Source organism: Bubalus kerabau, chromosome 4, assembly GCF_029407905.1.
Source record: "Bubalus kerabau isolate K-KA32 ecotype Philippines breed swamp buffalo chromosome 4, PCC_UOA_SB_1v2, whole genome shotgun sequence".
NCBI classification, from domain to species: domain Eukaryota; kingdom Metazoa; phylum Chordata; class Mammalia; order Artiodactyla; family Bovidae; genus Bubalus; species Bubalus kerabau.
Window position 1 is genome coordinate 29,471,375 of NC_073627.1, and position 21,215 is coordinate 29,492,589.

The following is a 21,215-nucleotide window of genomic DNA, read 5'->3' on the forward strand; positions in this document are numbered from 1 at the left end:
AGAGATGCTAACATCTACCTTCCAGAGTTTTCTGTGGATTACATAAGACGATTGTGCTCTGTCCCTTTGTGCTCTGTCCGTTGTGCCTGCTTTCAATCCACAGAAGTTGTGGTAATTACTATTATTATCACTACACAGCCGTTATGTCCCCAGGCAATTCCAAGGGTGTACAGCCTCTTCAAGCCCGTCTGGGTCCTGTCCCAGGAGGACCTTCTTCCTCCTTCTCCACCAGAACCCTGAGCTTTCCCCCAGGGGGAGAGGCCCACAGTCAGCAGCCTCCCACCTCCCTGTGCTCACCTGGGGGGTGCAGTTTTTATAAGAAAGCTGTGCTAAGGCTATTACCAAAGTGCCCTCTGACACACCGTCCAGCTTCCCCATTTCCTTCCACAGTCTCCTCCCCTGGGACTTGCCTCCACAGACTCCTCCGAGATGCCTCTGAAATACCAGCACTGATGCTTCCTTGGCACCAGTCCCCTTGCTCTTCAGTGTTGCTGCTCATCTTGCCACTGACTGTGGACTCCTCACCTCTCTAAAGCCTATGAGGGGGGGACTTCCCAGCTAGGATGCCAGTGCCCATCACACAGCCCCCACATTGTGGCTCGGGAGGGCACGTTTTGAGGAACATACCCACAAACCCACCAGGAGTCCCCTACTTTGACTTAAGAGCCCAGGGCTCATGCAAAGGACACCTTCAAAGGTCAGCCATGTGTCTGAAGTTGGAAAGTGGTTTGGGCTCTGCCATGAACCTGAACTAAAGATTTTAGAGGTGAGCACACTGAGATTGGGGCTTCAGGAGCTAGCCCACAGGTACGGAGAGTACCTGACATTGACTTCTCCCTCGGATACAGTATTTATTCCTGGCACTAATCCCCTTCTGCCATCTCAGCTCGGAGGAAGTTGAGACAGCCCCCCACCCTTCCCCCACAGTTAGCAGAGTGTGTGTCACCCAGAAGATGCATATTAACTGTTCAGTTTATTTCTGGGTCCATAGGGTAGGCGCAAGGCCTCGTCCCTGGAGGCTTCTGAGCGGGTGGGAGCTGTGGGTCCTTCCCCTCGGATCCTCCATGTCCGCGGGCCCAGGGCCTGACATCCGCAGGTGCGGGAGGTGCTGTCCACTCTTCCTGAGGCCTCATTTATCTTCCTGTACAGGTTGCTTTTGGACTCTCTTTGTAACGTAAATAGGAATAACATGTTATTCCTGAAGTATACCTGCTATTTCTGACTATTGAAAAATTTAGCTGTCTCTCAGTTCAGTTCAGTTCAGTCTCTCAGTCGTGTCCGACTCTTTGCAACCCCGTGAATCCCAGCACGCCAGGCCTCCCTGTCCATCACCATCTCCCAGAGTTCACTCAAACTCATGTCCATCGAGTTGGTGATGCCATCTAGCCATCTCATCCTCTGTTGTCCCCTTTTCCTCCTGCCCCCAATCCCTCCCAGCATCAGAGTCTTTTCCAATGAGTCAACTCTTCACATGAGGTGGCCAAAATTCTGGAGTTTCAGCTTTAGCATCATTCCTTCCAAAGAACACCCAAGGCTGATGATCTTTAGAATGGACTGGTTAGATCTCCTTGCAGCCCAAGGGACTCTCAAGAGTCTTCTCCAACACTACAATTCAAAAGCATCAATTCTTTGGTGTAGCTTTCTTCACAGTCCAACTCTCACATCCATACATGACCACAGGAAAAACCATAGCCTTGACTAGATGGACCTTTGTTGGCAAAGTAATGTCTCTGCTTTTCAATATGCTATCTAGGTTGGTCATAACTTTTCTTCCAAGGAATAAGCGTCTTTTAATTTCATGGCTGCAGTCACCATCTGCAGTGATTTTGGAACCCCAAAAAATAAAGTCTGACACTGTTTCCCCATCTATTTCCCATGAAGTGATGGGACCAGATGCCATGATCTTCGTTTTCTGAATGTTGAACTTTAAGCCAACTTTTTCACTCTCCTCTTTCACTTTCATCAAGAGGCTTTTTAGTTCCTCTTCACTTTCTGCCATAAGGGTGGTGTCATCTGCATATCTGAGGTTTTTGATATTTCTCCCGGCAATCTGGATTCCAGCTTGTGCTTCTTCCAGCCCAGCATTTCTCATGATGTACTCTGCTGCTACTGCTGCTGCTAAGTCACTTCAGTCGTGTCCGACTCTGTGCGACCCCATAGACGGCAGCCCGCCAGGCTCCCCCGTCCCTGGGATTCTCCAGGCAAGAACACTGGAGTGGGTTGCCATTTCCTTCTCCAATGCATGAAAGTGAAATGTGAAAGTGAAGGCGCTCAGTCCTGTCCGACTCTTAACGACCCCATGGACTGCAGCCCACCAGGCTCCTCCATCCATGGGATTTTCCAGGCAGAGTACTAGAGTGGGGTGCCATTGCTTTCTCTGACGTACTCTGCATATAAGTTAAATAAGCAGAGTGACAATATACAGCCTTGACGTACTCCTTTTCCTATTTGGAACCAGTCTGTTGTTCCATGTCCAGTTCTAACTGTTGCTTCCTGACCTGCATATAGGTTTCTCAAGAGGCAGGTCAGGTGGTCTGGTATTCCCATCTCTTTCAGAATTTTCCACAGTTTATTGTGATCCACACAGTCAAAGGCTTTGGCATAGTCAATAAAGCAGAAAGATGTTTTTCTGGAACTCTCTTGCTTTTTCGATGATCCAGCGTATGTTGGCAATTTGATCTCTGGTTCCTTTGCCTTTTCTAAAACCAGCTTGAACATTTGCGCACCATCAAATCCAGGCCACCCAGGACCAGCCGCCTGTTGCCTAGTAACGATCGCCAGGCCCGGCCCCGCCTCCGCGGCGCACGGTGGTGACGTCATAATCAGCAACACTTCCGGCGCGCGAAGCAGCCTGCCCCGGTCATCGGCTGCTGGGGTCCGGGACACGATGGCTTCTGTGGGGGTTGCTGCCGGCCGGCAGGCTGAGGACACGCTGCCGCCGCCCGCCGAGCCTCCGCTGCCGGAGATGAAGCCGCTGCCGCAGCCGCAGCCGCCGCCGTCTGTCTCTGCGCAGCAGCCACAGCCCGCGCCGAAGCCTCCATCCCCTGCCGGCGTGAAGGCGGAGGAGAACTGCTCCTTCCTTCCCTTGGTTCACAGCATCATCAAATGGTAAGGGCCCCGGGGAATCAGACCGCACGCCCCCCGCTGCCCGTCACGTGTCCGAAATCCATGGGCGCCCCGCGGTACCAAGGGGGAGACACACCCGAAGGGGAGCGGCCACGCAGAGGCCACCGCAAGCAGTCCCAAGTGTTCAGCAGTCGATCCTCGGAGTTGCCAGGCCCCGTGCTGGCAAGCAGCGTTCTTAAAACGAAGCCAGTGTAGACAGCAAGTCCACAGACGCTGCGGGCAGACCACTCGGGTGCAGCCTGGTGAGCCTGTTTTCCCACAGATCCGATAGATACGGGTCATCTTCCATGTGTGGCACACTGCTAAGTGCTGTGGCGTGTACACGTGGAGGGGCCGACTTTTCATTCCCACCTTGCTCACCAGTTAGAAGGGGAAACTCATGAGCGGAATAACCCATAATGCAAAGAGATTATAGGGGTGATGTTGGGAACTTTACAGGAGTAGGGCGCTGACCTCCTGCCAGCACTCGGGTGCCCTGTCATGGCGACACAGGGGGTGATTGTCTTCTTTTGGCCAGTCTTCAGATCACCTGAGTTTTCAAACTTATCCTTAGAAGGAAAACACACAGACACACACACAGCCAAAAATCTCCCCAATCCCCACATTTGCCCAAATTATTTTTAACTGTTATTTATGTCCACATGATAGCAAAGTTTAAACCCCTGGGCTTGAACTTTTTATTCAGCCATTAAAAAATAAAAGCAAAGTGGATTACAACAAAGTTACTTTTACAGTAACATTCAAGTGAACATCAACATGCTCTTGGATGTTTTGCTGAAATGGAATCGATACTCACAATACGAAACATTGCTGATGGCCTAGCCGGTTTAGAGTTGAGGCGGTTTAGATTCACTTGCCCTGGGATGACGTGTCGCTTCCACTGCTTTTCAGACGAGTGTGAAGACTTTGTTCTCACAGTAGTCACGGTAGACCTTGACTTCATCTGGCTTCACTTGGTGTGAACATAGTGTTTATCGGGCAAGGCAGACTGTTCTATTCCCAGGAGCCTGTAATCAGGTAGCACTTATAGGCAGAGTGACCAAGCACACAAACACAGAAGCAGCCCTGGAGTCCCAGGCATTATCCAGGATCAAGCCAAATATGCTTATTCGGGTTTTAGAAAAAATACGGAAAAATGAAAACACACAGTGTACACATTCTCAGAGTCTATTTTTGACCCTGATAGAGCAGTTGGGTTGGGCTGGCCTTAAAGATGGAGCTGCATCGTCCACAAGAAAGAACATGGACTTTGAAGTCAGATCTTCTTGAGTTCAGATCTGCATGTTGATACTTGTTTGTGTTGGAATCTTAGTTAAGTGCATAGCCTTTCTAGGCCTTGATTTTCTTATCTCTAATATATGAGTAATAATTGTCGTTGTTTGTTGTTCAGTCGCTCAGTTGTCTGACTCTTTGGAACCCCATGGACTGCAGCACAGCAGACTTCCCATCCTTCACTATCTCCCAGAGTCTACTCAATCTCATGTCCATTGAATAGGTGTTGCCATCCAAAAATGAACCACAAATGATAGCTCTATAATGTACCAGCTGAATGACTTTGGTCAGACAGCTTAAAGGCTTGTACTTTGCCAAGATTTGTTTTAGGAAAGAGTCAGCCAGAGTGTCTGGACTGGGGAACACTAGGCACATTGTGGGAGCTGGGGGAGGGGAGCCGTACTGAGAATAGGAGCTTGAGAGCAAATCCACAGACTGGACATTGAGACCCGGCCCCACTCTTCACCCATACCTCCCCTTTCCTGTCCCCAACTTCTCAACTGGCCCCCAAAGAAAATAGACTCTCTTGGGTATCTGACCCCAGAGACACTGAACTGGGGAGTCGAGGAGTCATCTGAAGTTTTTGAGCTAGTGCTTGGGTTTTGTGAAGGTAGATGGGACAGAGGGCTTTAGGAGGAGGAGAGGACTGGGGTCCACAGGAAGCTGGGGAGTAGGAGGGGGAGCAGGGATGAACTGCTGAGGGTGGTGGCAGGCAGAGCCGCAGCACTGACTGAGGGGCGGTGGGTGCCCACACACACAGGTGCAGGTGTGGGATGGCCATCCCCATTCGGCCTGCAGGTGATCAGTTACAAACATCCACATACCCATAACAGCCAGCTCATCTGGCTGTCCGAGGTGCATTTCAGGTGAGAAAAGCAAGAATCAGAACCATGTGTGTAGTGTGGTTATGTTTTTGTCAAAACAAATTGAAAAGTGATTCAGTTACACATATGTGGACATTCTTTTTTTTAAAATATTCTTTTCCATTATGGTTTGTCATAGGCTATTAAGTATAGTTCTCTGTGCTATATGGTAGGGCCTTATTGTTTAGAAAATTTTTATTTTTTTTGTTTGTTTATACCTTGTCCTTTCAGACTTATGTGTTGTGAATCAGTTTTCTTAAAACTATAATTTAATTTCAAAATTGCCTTGGGACTTAAATTTGTAACAACGTGTTAGCACATATGCCATCCAAGTGGAATGATTTCAGAAGTCCAGATGGTGTCTGTCAAGAGTTGTAGATCAGAGCTGAGACATGAAGGAAACAGAATATAAAACGCTTCCTTGAAGCTGGGGTGAGGTGCACCAGAGTTGGTGTGTGTGAATCGAGGGCCTCGGAAGACAACAGGAAATGTCTTTATTTGTTCCCCAGAATAAACTATTGATTCTCCAGGTCTTGCTTCCGAGTTCGAGTTATTGATAAACAGTGAGCAGGCCGCAGTGCATCTCATCTGTCAGGAATGAGCTCTAACTAGTGGATCACCAGGAAAGATGGCTATTCTGTCTGCGTAAGCAGAGAAATGATTACTAATAAACATGAATTAGCACCATCTGGGTTGAAATTGCCCAATAGGGATGAACGTTTATTGAAAGAAAGAAATGATCCTTGATAGCTTTCCCCTCTTGTGCCTCAGTGGGTGACTTAAAACAGCCTGTGCATCGGCTTTTAGATTTTAGTCTCAACCACCTGTTTTCAAAGGCTCATCCATCCATTTCCTAACTTTTAAAAAATATACAGGAGCAACTGATGGGCTGTTTCTGTGTTCTCAGGTGAAGGGTTTTGTTCTTGCTTCCTTTTAACTTGACAGGGAACATGGGTCTCCGGGAAGCCGACAACAGCTACGAGTGAAGATATGATCCCACCTTTAAAGTGAGCGGGACCAGAAGGCTCAGTTTACCCGAGTTGGTGGGAGAGAGCGAGTATCTGCTGAAAGTTTTCCAGTAGCTGTGACTAATGTAAAATTTATGAATAGTTCTGTGGAAATCTGACTGCATGTTAACAGGTTCAGGCATCAGAACATCAGCTAAAATTAGCTCTTGCTCATTGATCGTCTCCTGAATGGCCTGTAGTGTCTCACGTTAGAAGGAATGTGGTACTTCATTAGGTTTTACTTGCCACTTGTTGCCTGATGTTGGTGATGGTTTTTATTCATTCAGCAGATATGTAGAAACTTATCTGTGTTCACTCTTTCAGCAAATGTTACTTTGGTTCCCGCAGGCTGGGCTGGGGAGGCAGCCCTGGAGGAAGGCTCTGCTTCCCATGTGCACCTGCTTCGGGGAGGCGGGCAGGGGTGCCTGCCCATCTCCCAGTGCACAGATCAATATGCAGGTGACATGTGACAGGCATTCTAATGCGGGGTTTGGGGGAGCGAGGAGGGAGCTCTCAGGTTGTTGGTGCTAACGCCTGCCCTCTGCCCCCGCAGCATGGACAAGGACAGTCCCGACATCCACCAGGACCTGAACACCCTCAAGGCCAAGTTCCAGGAGATGCGCAAGGTGGTTAGCACCATGCCTGGCATCCACCTGAGCCCCGAGCAGCAGCAGCAGCAGCTGCAGCGCCTCCGAGAGCAGGTCCGGACCAAGAATGAACTGCTGCAGAAGTACAAGAGCCTGTGCATGTTTGAGATCCCCAAGGAGTGACAAGCCGACCCCAGGAGGAGTGCTGGGGCACCGGCATCCTGTCTCCCAGCCCTGTGGAACGGCTCTGGTACTGCCTGCTTAGCTGAACTTTACCCCTGACTGCAGAGCCAGTGCCCGAGCTGGTTCCCTGGGCATCCTCGTGTACTGTGCCCCCATCCAGATGCGCAGTAACTGCCTGCTGAAGGAGGAAGGCTTCCTGAGGCTGGGAGGTGGGGCCGCCTCTTGCCTCTGGGGAGGGACACAGCAGGAAGGGAGGCGGCTTCCCTCTGCCCCTCCCCACCCACTCCAGATGGTGGGTGTACCAGGAACCTGGTGTCCAGTGAGCAGCAGTGTGTGTGGACAGTTAGGCCTGCACACACATGGAGAAAGGCCTTGAGAGAAATGCATGGTTTCAGAGACTGTGGGGTAGCCTTTTGCCCTGGAATAGTTGTTTCTTTCTGTTTGAGGCATGGGTGTTACTGTTCATGGGGTATCAACCAGGAGCCCACCAGGCACCCCCCACCCAGGTTCTCTGCCACCCATGTCCTTGATACTTGTAGCTCTTGCTCCTTTGTCCCCTGTTACCTTCAGTCAGCTCGTTTAGCCATTTACTGCCCAAGAATGGCCAGACCACCTCAGACCATGTGGTCTCATCAGCTGTGGTCTGATGAGATGAACAGACACCCTCTTCAGCTTTCCCAAGGCCTGTCCCTGGTTCACCGATGACCTCCCCCCTGGCCTCACTGCGTGCACTTGGGGGTCACATGGAAAAGGACAGCTGGGCCATGATTCTGACAGCCCCTTGGGGTGGGGGAAGCTGGCCCTGGCAATCGTGTGGCCCAGGCCTGGTTCATAGATGTTTATAAACACCCTTGTTTCTCCAGACAGAAATTGCATTTGTGTGACCAGCCTGAGGTGAAAGCCTTTGAAACCTGTGGGGACAAGTGGCGAGTATCACTCAGATCTAGAGTGGGCTCATCCCTGTGCCAGCCATGTCAGGGATGATGGGCGCCCGCCAGTTGGCAGGAATATAGGCTAAGGGTGTTCCGAGCTGGGGTTCTGTCTGAGTCTGCTGGCAGCCACCTGTCAGGTGTCCAGGGGAAGGGTGAGGTTTCACAGCCTCATCCAGAGGAGCAGGCTCTGAATTTAAGTGGGTGTCACCTGAGGCCAGCTCTGCCGTGGGGCTGTTATAAACTGAATCAGTTATTTTTTTGAAGTTTCAAGAGTACAGTACTGGGTTGGTCGATTTTAAGGCTCCAACCAAATAACCATGGAATGTGAAGCTCAGAAATACCAGGCGGCCGGGGCTTGCTGCGAGACTGTAGTGGACATGGGCTCCTCGTGGGTCTCCTCTGTGCTCCGGTGTTGTGACCCGTGATGCTTTTCAAGAGTGATTAAAAGAACTTGTGCTCTGCTGTCAGGACATCGTGGGTCTGTACTGAGACATTCACATTAGGACATCCCCGTGATAGTTGAGAGGAAAACCTCCCCTTTACACAGAGGAGACTGAGCAACTGGGAACACCTCCACTCCATGCCCCGCCCCCAGCCCGAGAACATGGCCACACCAGCTACACCAGCATGAGCATGGGGTGACCCTTCTGGGAGTGGCATCCGACCCCAGGGTACAGGTGGCCCAGAGGGTTGTCCTGCATGTGGTCAGCCCCTGGGCCATCATCCCTCCTTGTGGATGTAGGTCGGGTCCTGGCAGGAAGCAGTCCACCAAAGCAGAGTTATAGTCCTCCCCTGGGACACCTGGACTCTTCACTTGGATTCCTGGGCAGCGGGCACCATGCGGAGACATTGCCCACGGCCCTCAGAGCAGCCCCCAGCAGAAGCGTCTGCTCTCTTGGTTTCACAGGTGGAAAGTCAGGATTGCCAGCTGTCCCTTGCCCTGGGCTTGTGCAGTCTCATGTGGCAGAGGGAGCCGGGTCACCAGGTGGGAGCTGGTGCCCTCAGCTGCAGAGGGGTTGCTGGACGCCCCTGAGGAGGGAGGGAGGCCAGAGGGGCCAGGGCCACAAATGGTGACTAGGCCCAGGTGGCTCGGTGGCGGAGCCCGCAGCCGACTCAGGACAAGGGTCCTGCACAAAGGAGGGCTTGAGTGACCCCTCGAACCGTTGATGGTTCCAGGTTTGGTGATGTTTTGTTGCCCTGGGCCTGCGCTGAGCATAGGACATGCTGGTCAGTCCCTGAGGCCCTTGGAGGGGGAGGAGGTGGGGGGGCAAGTAGGTGGTGCATGGCTGAACCCTGAAGCCCTTTATTTGTGTCCTGGCTTTCTCAAGAGTGGCTCCCAAACAGAAGGGCTTCCAGCTGTTGGGAGCTTTTCTGGGGCCTCTCTCCAGGGAGCTGTTTTCAGGCCAGGGTTAATCTCCAGCTCTGGGAAAAGCAAGTCCAGTTCCACAGAAGTAGAGACCTGCCTTCCCTCCTCCCCCATTTCTAAAGCCGGGGGAAGCATGGTTTTCCATTTTAAGTTACTTTATTTTATAGTAAAAAACCAGTAACAATAAAGACTCAACATGCAGTACAAACACCTAGGTAAGATCTTGTTCATGTCCAGGGTGACACCAGAACTCTTATAAAGTGCAAGTTTTATGTTTTGCTTTGTGCAATTGCACACACATGTAAACAAGTCACTCCCTATGATCTGACCCCACCCTCGGTTTCAGGCCAGCTGTCATGGCAACCCCCAATCACACAGATAATGCCCCCGCTGCTCCTGCGGGCAGGACAAGCTTAATTTCCACCCCCGCTCCCATTTTTAGGGCTTTGTGAGAAAAGTGGTGGGCGCCAATGGGCATCGGAAGTGGGGGGAGTCGGGCCTCAGCCAGTTCTCATTCCTTTCCGAGCAGATGACGGTCCCTTCTCTGTTCGCTGACTCTCCCTGGTGCAGGGGCTGGGGCGCTGGGTAGGAAGACGCCCGCGGTTTGGGGCACGTGGCCGGGACACTCGAACTACAGGGCCTCCTGAGGCTCTGCTGCCACGTTGGGGCGGGGGCTCCTAGCTGATGACGCAGCGCTCCTTGTCCTTGGCCTGGCTGCCGCCGCTGGCCTTCTCGCGGATGTACATGAGGTCGCTGTGCACACTCGGCCTGCGCGCCCAGGGCGCCAGGATGCCCAAGGCGTCGTCGCGGTCGCCGCCCGCTCGCCGCAGCCTCTTGCCCTGCAGCGCCTTCTGGTGCAGCGCCTCGCAGTGCTGCGCCGACACGCGGCGGTGCAGGTCCGGGCTCATCTCGCGCGGCAGGTTGGCCATGGCGAAGAGCGCGTGGAACATCTGATCCAGGCTGCTGTTCCTCTTGGCCGAGATCTCGAAGTAGGCGCAGCGCCGGGGGTCGGTGCCCACCAGCTGATGGATGTCGCGTGGCTCGACCTGGCGGTGGAAGTCGCGGTCCCTCTTGTTGCCACAGATGACCAGGGGCACGTCCACGTCCTCCTTGGTCTTGTTCTTCAGGCACGACTTGGTGTCGAGAATCTGCCGCTTGAGCCTCCGAACCTCCTCGAAGGAGTCGCGGTTGTCCAGGCTGAACACCAGGATGAACACGTCTCCTGAGGGGGACAGAGCGGAAGAGGGTGAGGGCGGCTACCAGGGGACAGCTGAGGCGGGCTGACTTCAGGGGCTCCGGCTGCCGCGAGGGGCACGCTAACCTCTCCAGCGCCCATCGTGGCGCACGGACCGCGCCTCCAGCCCGCGCGCCCCGGGACAAGGGGTCCCCGTCACCGCGGCGGCGCGCTCCCTCCCCATGCCCGCTTCTGGCCGCCCGGGCTCACCGGTAAGGATGGAGAGGCGCCGCATGGCGGGGAATGGGTGGTTGCCGGACGTGTCGAGGATGTCCAGCTGGTAGATCTCGCCGCGGATGCAGTAGAACTTGCGGTGGAAGTCCTCGATGGTGGGCGTGTAGGCGTCCTCGAAGCGGCCTGTCAGGAATCGCGACACGATGGCCGTCTTGCCCACCTTGGACGAGCCGAGGACCACCATGCGGTAGCAGTTCTTGGCCGGGATCCTCAGCTCCGGGTCGCTCGGGCACATCTTGATCATCGCGGACAGTTTCATTGAGCAGAGGGACCGAGGGGGCCGGGCGCGGGGCCGTGAGACAAGCAGACGGTGGTTGGGGGCGCAGGGCAGAGTTCGGCTCGGCCGGCTGCTCGGGCTTGGGCTCAGCAGGGCTCTGGATTCCGGACAAAAGCTCTGGCTCTGCGCGTCCAGCACCGCCCTTATATGCAGCCCGCGTGGCCGCCCCGCCCCGCCCCGCCTTGCGCGTCACGGTGCGCACTCCCGCGGGCTCCACTGCACCCTCCGTCCACCTCCGCTGGCCGCTGCCCTCTCGCGCTGGCGGGACTTGGGAAGACCAGCCCAGGGTCTGCCTCGGGCTTGCGGGCGCGCGGACCCTGCGCTTCTCCGCTGCTTCAGCGGCCGCAAGGGCGTCGGGGACCCACTTCTGGCTGTGCTTCCGACCCCTTGCAAGGACCACGCCCCCCCCCCCCCCCCCCCGGCCCCAACCCGCTTCCCCACCGCTGGACTCACACGCGCACGCTTTCTTTGGAACTCACTTTCCTCGGAGAATAACAACATTGGGCAGCACGACGGCAGGTGTGTGCCAGGTGCCAGGCACCGCGCCCGGGTCGCTGCTCACCTTCGGACCAGCTCTGAGAAAGGGGCCGGCTCAGGCCCCTGGCGTCCCGGGCGGCGGTGTCAGCGGGAGGTGGGCGCGGCGCGCTCCCGCCGCCAGAGGGCAGCCGAGGCCCCGCCGGCGGAGCAGGGACCCCGGAGCTCGGCGCTCGAGGCTGGAATCCGCGAAGCCGGAGCTTCCGGACCCCGCGCCCCACAACAGGCTTCAGCTCCTTTCTCCCAGCCAGAGAGGCGCTGGTTCCTGGTAGGAGTTTCAGCCAGAGGTTGCCCCTGCCGTCTTCCTGTTGGAGCCTGGAAGGACCAGAGGCTTGCCTTTCAGTAGTCAGGCCGATGTCCCCTCCCTCCCTCCCCCATAGCATCTTGTGCTTTGGAGTCCCATGGGCCAGCATTCCCATTTTCTAGTTGGGGGAGATAGTCTGGAAGCCAGGATGATCCTGAATGCTGCATGGGCATCACAGCAGTCGCTGGCCTTCTCTGGACTTGGTATTCCTCTCCTGGAAGATGGAGCTTTGGCTCTGATTGGTTGGGAACTTGCAAACAGTGTAGGGCTGTGGTAATAACAACAATAGTAAATAACCCACGAGGCCGCAGAACAAACCAGGGGGCAGCAGGCTGATCAGTAACCAGGAGTGGGCTGCTGCCGAAAGGCCTGGGAAGAGGCTGCTGGAGCTGGCCAACTCTAGCCTGGAACTGGTGGAAAGGCCATTGCTCCCCATGGTGACAGGTGAGGCTGGGCTGTGCTCAGCTTCTGATTTGGGAGAGTGCCAGGGCTATCACCTGGTACCACCCACCCATCCACACAGGCCGAGCTCTGGGCAGTGACAGGGTTAGTCCACACACAGGTTTGCACAGGGCCTCTGGACTCTCACGCAGCCCTGTGTGACCAGGATTCCAGCAGAATTTCCTGCCCTTTGCAGGGGAGCCAGGAAAATGTTGGTTCCCATTTATCCCATCCCAGGCACAGTCTTTGGGCTTCCCTAAATAGCTCAGTTGGTAAAGAATTCGCCTGCAATGCAGGAGACCCCGGTTTGATTCCTGGGTTGGGAAGATCTGCTAGAGAAGGATTAGGCTACCCACTCCAGTATTCTCTCCGGGAGAATTCCATGGACTGTATAGTCCATGGGTTTGCAAAGAGTCGGACATGACTGAGTGACTTTCACTTTCAGGCACAGTCCTTAAGTCCTTCTTCGTGGCAGCCTAGAGGAGTGGAAACTATTACTAACTTGATTTTATAGACGGAGAAACTGAGGCAGGGGAATGATTTGCCCAGGGCCCACAGCTGCAGGGTCCAGCTCTCCCTAGGGAGGCCAGTGGGCCAGGACCCAGCCCAGAATCAGAGCCTTCCTCTCCCCGACCCCAGGTCACATGTCAGGACAGGGATGACCTCACTCCTCTGGCCCCTTCCAGCTGGTGACAGTGGCAGGTACTGAGCCCAGCCTGGGTTCTCAACCTCAATTCCCGGCACCTGGGCATGATTCCGCACACAGATGCCAGGTTCTAGGACTTGTCCCTCAAGTCAGCTAAGTTCATTAGGCCCTGAACCCACCTGCCGTTCTTTCCCCAGAGTGTGCCCCCACCCTCCAGCCATTGCATTAATTCTAGGTTGCCCAGGTTTATGATGATACCCATGGTCTTGCTTTCTGGGCCTGGGCACATGTCTGTATGATTTCTCTGCAATGCAGTAAATTTCTGGCTCAGAGTGGAATGGGAAAATTTAAACCATTTGGTAAAATATTGGGGGTGGGCTGGAAGCAGACAGCTGGCTCCCAAGGCAGGAAGTGTCCACCATGGCCTGGTCTGCTGGTAAAGAGCGGTTTAGAAAGTTCCTGAAAGTTGTGTTGAGGTATGCTGAGTGCTGGCCTGCTGCCCGAGACTGCCCCCAGCAGCTCTTTCTACAGAGGGTCCTGTGTCACCCCAGCCCACAGCCACGGCCTGACGAAGAGAACACAGCTAACCAGAGCTGCTTTCCCCTCTGACCTTGCCTCCACAGCCGAGGTCACAGCTGTCCAGCAGTTTCCTCCTCAGCTGTGGGCTGTTCCCATCACAGCAGACCCTCCTTGCCCCAGGCCTGACTCCCACAGCTGCGTGACCCAGGAGTCACGCAGTCCTGCCCTAACAGAGAGACAGCTCAGGCCATGGGGGCCAGGACGTCAGAGGTGCCCACAGGTGGTGAGCTTCCTGTCCTTGCACGTATGCAAGCAGAGGCATTGGTAAGACCTGCCTCCATGCCTCCTTCAGCTCCTCGAACCCTGGGACCTCTGAATCCCAGACACCAGAGGGCAGCCTTGAAGAGCTCCATGGCAAGGCCAGCTGGCACTGCCCACAGCGCCCAGGGGCCCAGGGTGAGCATGGCTACAGGGGCCACTTCGCAGGTGAGGATGCTGAGGCTAGGGGGCCAGGTGCACAGGTGGAGCCCCCTGCCTCCCATCCCAAAGGGAGTAAAGTAGGTTCTGTGGCCTTGGGGGCCAGGGGCTGTGCAGATGAGGCTGGGCCTGGACAAGGGCCCCACCCTGTGCCCACAGCTCTGCAGTCAGGCCTGACCACAGGCCCGGTGGCCCCATGGCTGCTCCTTGTGGCCACGTGAGGTCCACAGGTCATTAGGAGAGAAATGTCAGAGTAACCAGAGATGCCAGGGAGGGGCTCAGTGCTTCCCTCCCAGCAAGCTGAGGGTGGGCTGTCCCCCGGAAGGGCAAAAGTGGGGCGAGGTGGGGGGCACAGGAGGCCCAAAGGCCTGGGCAGTCCCCCCACTGTCCAGCGTGGATGACGGCACCCCTCCGAGCTCAGGGACCCTCTCCCAGACCCCAGCCTGCCCCTCCTTGACCTGGACAGATGGAGACCAAAGGGGTATGGGTCAGGTGCCTTTTATTAGTCAGGACAAGGTGGGCAGCAGGGCAGGGGGCTCTGGGGCCACAAGGCACCTGTCCAGAGCCCTCAAGCCGTGTTTCCAAGGCACTGGACAGTCCTCGCCAAGCACCGCTCTCCCCCTCGAGGGCCCTGTGCTCGGGGCAGGCCTGAGGTGGGAACTCTCCCAGAGTGGCCGTGGCCGTCAGCTCCTCTTGTAGGCCTGGGAGGCTTTCTGCTGATAGATTTCTGCAGTGAAGGGCCTGCAGGGGTGAGAGAGGCTCGGTCAGCTGGTGCTGAGCCTGACGCTGCCACCCATGCTCCCCACCCAGGGTGGACAGGGTGGGGGTCCGTGTGTGACCAGAAAGAGCCAGCACTGCCAGCCTGGCTCCCAGGCCTGTCCTTTACCCGGTCAGCTGCCCATCTGCTGCTCTGACAGTGACCTGGCCATGGCCACCTGCCAGGGTCACAGGGAGGCCCTGTAGGGAGAGGAAGGCCCAGTGCGGGTCCCACGGGCACACGGCGTCCCCAGCCCGCGACAGCGCCTACTCACTCCTCATACACGATGGCGACCATGTAGATGAGTGCCACCACCGCGGTCAGCAGCAGGCCGGTGGGGCTGGCGTGCCTGCGGGGAAACGCTGGGTCAGGGGCAGGCCTGGGGCCAGCCTTCTCTCGGACGAGGGTCCACCTCACCACTGCCTGTCCAGGCCTGGGCCTCAGGCCTCCAGCTGCAGCTGGAAACTCAGGACAGAGTGGAGGGAGAACGCAGGGAGAAACGAACGACTGGCCTCCCCGAATCACCCGAGTGGTCAGCATGTTTTTTTCCGCACAGGAGGTCGTGGGGCCTCTGCCCACAAGAAGCCGTGTTCTTAGGCTGTTTTCTAGAAATGGGGCCAGGGCACCCAAAGCCAGGCAGAGTGTCCAGGGAGCCCCTTCACGGGCTCTCTGCTGGTGACCACTGCCGAGGCTGGGCCCCCACATCCAGAGAGTCGAGGAGGAGATGAGAAGAGCTCCTGGAGCCCAGGAGCTGGAGGGGAGCATGAGGCCCAGGCTGGGTGGCTCAAGGCAGATGGCTACCCACCCCCCAGGGACCCTCTGCCTGCCCACTCCCACTCCCCAGAACCTCACACTGTCTCTCTGGGGGCTTCAAGGACAGTGAAGGCCAAGTGCCCCCTATGACACCCCCACCTTCCATTCTGTGGGCTCCATTCAAATTGACCTTGAGGGTGAGCTGGGCCACCTGGTCCTCGGCACTGCCATGTGGACATGCCAAGGGCACAGATGCTTTGGGGCTGAAATGAGATCTGCCCTCCTGAGGCCCTGCTCACGGCCCTGGTGCTACTTCCTGGAGTGGGCAGAGCCTCACCCCACCCCACCCCCAACCCGCCGGGGGACCTCAGGGCCAGGGCTCTGTGGCCACAGTATCCCTAAGGTGGCCAGCCCCAGCCTGGGAAGCCGGCCCCTTGTCAGCCGGGCACAGACCCTGAACGGGAGCCAAATGCCCTTCTCTGTTCTGTCTGTGTGAACTTCCCCACCTTGAAAGCACTGTCACCGAACAGCCGTGTGCAAGTGATCATCCCACACTGCAGATGAGGAAACTGAGGCCCATAGGGAAACTGTGGCCCATGTGCCAGAGCCCAGAGCCTGGAGTGGGGCTGGGGAGGTCCCAGGGACCCAGCTGTGCACCTTGGGGAGGGGCGTCTCACAGGCTGACGAGCTGATGCCCTAGGAATCCCAGCACCTTGGACCTTCTGGGGCTTCCACACACCTGGTTGCTTGGGCCAACGGGAAGCTCTGTCTGTGGGGCCCCAGGTCGGGGACAGATGGGCTGGGAAGGGCTGGGAGCAGCCCTGCTGGGTCAGCGTCTGGCGGCCCCGGGTAATGGAGTATGCCTAATGAGCTCTCGGATGAAGGGCTCCCTCCCCTGCACAACTGAGGCCCCTCCTCATCACCACATGGCTGGTGCCCTCCTGAGGGGCCTGTGGGAGCCTGGGCCCCTAGGGTTCCTCATATGTTCTTGAGAGCCTTGGCCTAACAGCCCTGTAGAGGGGGCAACCTCTCACTCCTGGAGACAGAGAAGACCCACTCTGTGATTTTGCCCTGGGAGGCCCCGTCTAAGCACAGAGGAAGAACCTGTGTGTGTGTGTGCATATCAGGAGGTCAGGGAGGACTTCCTGGAGGAGGGGACACCTCAAGTTGGGTTTGGAAAGATTGACTGGGAGTGAAAGTGAGAGGAAAGATGGGTGTGCTGGCAGGGAAGTTTGCAGAAGGACCTCTGTGGGGTTCGCCCTGCCAGTCTCAGGTAGGAGACACTATGGGGAGTGGGTAAGCCTGTGGGGAGAGCCTGCCTCCCTGGATCCCACTGCTCCAGTCCAGGAGAGAGGGGCCAGGCTGAAGGCAGGTGGCTGGGGGGCTTCCTGGTCTGAAGTGGGCACAGGCTGGGGGGTCCCAGCAGACCCACAAGTGCCCCTCCAGCTCCTTGTCACTCAAAGCCCAGAGCCTGGATCCCATGTGCCCCCCCTACCCCCGAAGGTGGGGCTGGTGGGGGAACGTCCGCTCCAGACAGTCCACCATCAAGTTTTGTTCCTTTAGGTCCTGTTGTCCTTCTGGACTCTGGGGGCACCTGTGACCTTCCTGGAAAGTTGTTTTCTAGCGTTCAGTAAAATCAGAATTCTTTCTACAAAGAAAACCTTTCTATGGAAGAAATTCTAATCCAGAAAATGGACAGATGGGAGATGCCTTGGGGGGCACGTGTGCCAGGCTCCTGGACTGCGGGTTGCTGGCCGGAGGAGCCCTAGTCTGTGGGGCGTGGATCCTGCAGGCTGGCTGCGGGCAGGGGGCCTCCCTGCCTAGTTCCAGCACTGGGTTGGCAGCTTGTGGTCCCTAGGCCAAGAACAGTTTTTATATTTGTAATTGTTTAAGAAAATCAAAAGAATATTTTGTGACTTGTGAAAATGACGTGAAATTCAAATTTCACAACCACGGCCACTCCGTCACCTGCTGCCCAGGAGCCTCCCGCTCTTTTAAGAGGAAGTCTGCCGACCTCGTTCTAGGATGTTCTCTGCTCCCACCAGTGAGGAACTCCCCAGGAAAGGAGCCCTAACCAGTGCCCTGGGCTCCATGGGGCATGAGGGCTGACTCACACAATGGCCCAGCCCAGGTAGATGGCCGTGCTGCCCCAGTACATGGGGTTGTCCAGGACGCTGAACGGGAACATGGTCACTCTGGCCTCCTTGAGGATCCCAAAGTAGTCGCCTGCAAACAGGGTGGGCAGGAAGGAGGGTCACAGCCTGGCTGCCCCATCTAGAGGGAGGTGTGCAGGCACTGGGGGTGTGCCCAGGGGCTGCGCCCCCACCTGCTCTTGCCTCTGTGCCTTCACATGTTCTGTCCCCTCTGCTTGGGGACTTTCCCTGCTCTCTGGACACATCTCCTCCTTTGCCACCTCCTCGGCTTGTGGCACTTCCTGTCGACCTTCCCTTCACCTGCCCCCCACTGTCTAAAGCACACCTACCCCTACTCACTATCTCTGCTCCACCTCCCCCTCCTCCCTTAGCTGGGCCACCCCCACCTGGGCCACCAGCCTGGAGATCAGCTCTCCCCCTGCAGCCAGCCCAGAGCTTCTCCCAGGGGAGGGTGTGGCGGTCCGAGAGGCAGGAGACACAGACCCGACGTCCAGAGCAGTCCGGCCCGGCCCGGGCATGGCCCACAGGGAGCAGCGCTGCTCACTAGGGGCCCATGGTGAGTCCCTTGTGCTCCAGGCACAGGTGGGCCTGGAGGAGTAGCAGCTGCATCACCATCACCACTGTCTGGAGACAGGGCTCGCAGCCGGGGAGCCTTTCTTGGCCGGGGAGCCTTTCTTCCCGGTGGCACAGAAGTCTGCTTCAGGGTGGCTCATGGTGGGGGGCGGGGACTCGGCCACTCTGACCTACATTCCTGAGCCTGAGGGCCCCACGTTCCAGGCCGTTTCTCCTGGGGCCCCCCCCACCCAGGCGGCTTCCAGGCCCCTCCCCCACCCTCCTCCAGACCCTGGCTGCCCTTTCCCCTGCCCTTGCTGTGGGGCTGCTAACCCCTGGTCTCCTGAGGTTGGCTACACCACCCACCTCCCTCCCCTGGCTCCCTTCCCCACCCCACCCCTGTGAGGCCCACACAATGATCCCCACCTGCTCCTTGGCCCCCAGAGGACCTCCCCTGTGGGACCCTCCTCCTAGGAGGACGCCCCAGTCTCCTGCATGGCCCTCAGGGACTCGAGTGACGTGATCCCTGGCTGGCCTTCTGCTCTGGCCCCACTGACCCCCGCACATCAGCCGCCCTGCTCCCTCCCGCCAGAGTCCCAGACTGGGAGTTGGTGTCTGTAGGACGTCCAGCCCTGCTAGCACTGGGTTTTCAGCCCCAAAGCTCCGGAGCCACGGGCAGGCAGAGGGGCCAGCGCCCCCACCTGTTGCCAGCCCAAGACCTGTACCAGCCCCGATCAGACCTGAACATAGCAACAGAAGCCTGGCCCATCCTGGAGGCCAAGCAGCTGGCTGGGGCTTGAGAGTCTGGCCCCCAATGCTGAGCAGGGCAGGCTGAGGCCTGGAGTTGGGGGGAGCAGGGCCCTGGCCCCCCGCACTCAGGGTCTTACCTAGGAAGGTCCCGGTGAAGCCCAGCGCCAGGAAACTGGAAAGGACGAACACGCCGCCCACTCCCAGGAGTGCCAGGCCCACGTGGTAGGCCGCAGGGTTGTCCAGGCTCTGCATCCGGGGCTGGCTCAGCATGGCCTGCGTGAAGCTGTGGGCAGGGCGGGGAGGTCACCGCCATGTAGAGGGGCCGCCCACCCTGCCCCCAGGCCCCCAGAGTAGCCTGTCCAGGGGTCTCAGGCGAGTCCTGAGGGTGAGTCAAGTGGCCTGCTGAGGGGCCGCCACAGAAGAAGTGACCGGAATAGGGGGCTGGTGCCTGCTTCCAGAGAAGCCAGAAATCCTGACTTGTCTGTAACAATAGTGGTTTTAAGAAACAGATTATGAATGACAACATTTTAGACTCTGCAGGACAGCAGGGTGTTCAGTCTGAGGATGACTGGCACTGCAGAGGGTAGGAGACTCCGGAATCATGCCTCCACCCAACTCTCCCTCCGTCGTGAGCACGCCTACCCGCCCTCCATCCTCCATTCCGACCCCTCTCTTTCCTTCTTTTGGCCATACCCCACAGCTTGTGGGATCTTAGTTCCCTGACCAGGACTGAACTCACGCCCTCGGCAGTGGAAGCAGGAGCCCTAACCACTGGACAACCCTACCAGGCTCTTTCTAGCAGAGCAAGTTCCATCTCCCTTTGTCCACTCCATTAGCCGGATGTCGTCAAACTCCTTAGGTTAAGCTAAAGCCCGACTCCCTATAACTCTCTCCTCAGACTACGGTCAGCTCTTGGAGAACAGAGGCTTCTCCCCTGAGCACCTCCTTGGCGCCAGCCCATGCCAGGCAGAAGGGGTCATAGTCTGTGTTCATCAACCAGGAAAAGCAGCCCCCTTCCCCAAAGTGAAGAAAGGGGAACAGGGAGGCGGGAGAAGCCTCTGTTTGAACAGCAAACAGGACACCATGGGCAGAGGCCTGCACAGTGACCTGTCAAACAGCGGCACATGTGTCAGGGCACACCTGGTCCCTGGTCACACTGCCCACGCCCCCTGCTCTCCACCCACCTCTCCTGCTGCTGGGCTCAGGGTCACCCTGCAGCTCCAGCCTGAGCTGCTGGGATTGGCTCAGAGCCGCACACCCCGCGTGGTGCCAGGTGGCCGCGCCCATGCCCCACCCCTGCACCCTCCCTGGCTCTGATAAACCCGCAGTTCTGAGAGCTGGCAGCTCGGGCCACACAGCTCAGTCCCCTCCCACCCTTCCACCTCTCCTGTCTGTAGAGCAAGTGGCCTGGACACAGCCCTGTGAGCTGACGGACGGACACCACTCCCAGGGAGAGGTCCTAAATGTCACAAAACTATACCTCAAGGTGGCTGAAAGGGTCAATTTTATTAATGTGTCTTTTACCACATACACCCACACCCACACACAGGCACAGAAAACCCACCTGCAGGAACCACATAAAGCGACAGCGGAAGGATGCTGGGGAGCGGCGGGTGGGCAGGACTCCCACAAGCCCTGCCCCTGAACCCCACCCAGACCTGTCAGCGGGGGGCAAACAGGAGGAGGACCGTAGAGGGGAGAAGGGAAAACAGGCCTGCTTGCAGTGGAGGGGTCCTTTCTCGGCCCCCAAATTCCCTGGGTGGTTAATTCACCCAGGAGGAAAGCCGTAGCCTAAAGGTTGACAGTAACACAGTGACACGGGGAGAGGGACACAAAGGCCGGGACGCAGGGAGAGGGGCTGGGCCTGGGTCTCTCCCCTGCCAGGCCTCTCAGGGGCCCAGGACGCGACACGTCTTGCCAGCGCCAGCCTGGCAGTAGGGACAGCAGCTTATCTATAGACCCGCCTCTGCTGGCCTCTGAAGGCCAGTGGGGTTCAAGTTGGGGCCACATGGAGGATGCCGTCAGCCCTCCAGACAGACAGACTCTCCATCACCTTGCCCTCTGCCCCTCCACTCCCCCCATGCCCACCTGGCCGCCCACCTTGGTGCAGCCCACCTGCAGGGTAGGATGGACCACCCGGCTCCACCCCATAGGAACAGTGGTGGGGCTGGGCCTGGGGTACGGGGTTTTTTTTTCCCTACATGGTGGACTCAGGAGGCCAAGAATACCCAAGAACTAGAAACAGCAC

The 21,215-nt window shown here is 57.1% G+C and overlaps 3 protein-coding genes across 5 annotated transcripts in view; 1 reads left to right on the forward strand and 2 right to left on the reverse strand.

Annotated features, from left to right (window-relative positions):
* Positions 1-2,801: 2,801 nt before the first annotated feature.
* MED9 (mediator complex subunit 9) lies at positions 2,802-8,440 on the forward strand. 2 transcript variants are annotated; one of them, XM_055576303.1, is made up of 3 exons: positions 2,802-3,108; positions 6,617-6,727; positions 6,822-8,440. In XM_055576303.1, the coding sequence occupies exons 1-3, from the start codon at positions 2,888-2,890 to the stop codon at positions 7,036-7,038; spliced, it is 549 nt and encodes a 182-aa protein (XP_055432278.1). In that variant the 5' UTR covers positions 2,802-2,887; the 3' UTR covers positions 7,039-8,440. The 2 variants fall into 2 exon arrangements, with proteins under 2 accessions (XP_055432278.1, XP_055432279.1); XM_055576304.1 differs by lacking the exon at positions 6,617-6,727 and having other exon boundaries at positions 2,808-3,108.
* A 1,033-nt stretch (positions 8,441-9,473) lies between these two features.
* Positions 9,474-11,194, reverse strand: RASD1 (ras related dexamethasone induced 1). The gene is made up of 2 exons (XM_055576302.1): positions 10,781-11,194; positions 9,474-10,558 (listed from the first exon to the last, which is right to left on the reverse strand). The coding sequence occupies exons 1-2, from the start codon at positions 11,061-11,063 to the stop codon at positions 10,014-10,016; spliced, it is 828 nt and encodes a 275-aa protein (XP_055432277.1). The 5' UTR covers positions 11,064-11,194; the 3' UTR covers positions 9,474-10,013.
* A 3,297-nt stretch (positions 11,195-14,491) lies between these two features.
* The window catches only part of PEMT (phosphatidylethanolamine N-methyltransferase), a 35,261-nt gene continuing 28,537 nt past the window's right edge, over positions 14,492-21,215 (reverse strand). For both annotated transcript variants that reach the window (XM_055576306.1, XM_055576305.1), the window contains exons 4-7: positions 19,105-19,250; positions 17,627-17,738; positions 15,034-15,108; positions 14,492-14,743 (exon numbers count right to left, since the gene is read on the reverse strand). In XM_055576306.1, the coding sequence (XP_055432281.1) occupies positions 14,686-14,743; positions 15,034-15,108; positions 17,627-17,738; positions 19,105-19,250 (391 nt within the window). In that variant the 3' untranslated portion in view covers positions 14,492-14,685. The remainder of the gene's footprint in view (positions 14,744-15,033; positions 15,109-17,626; positions 17,739-19,104; positions 19,251-21,215) is intronic.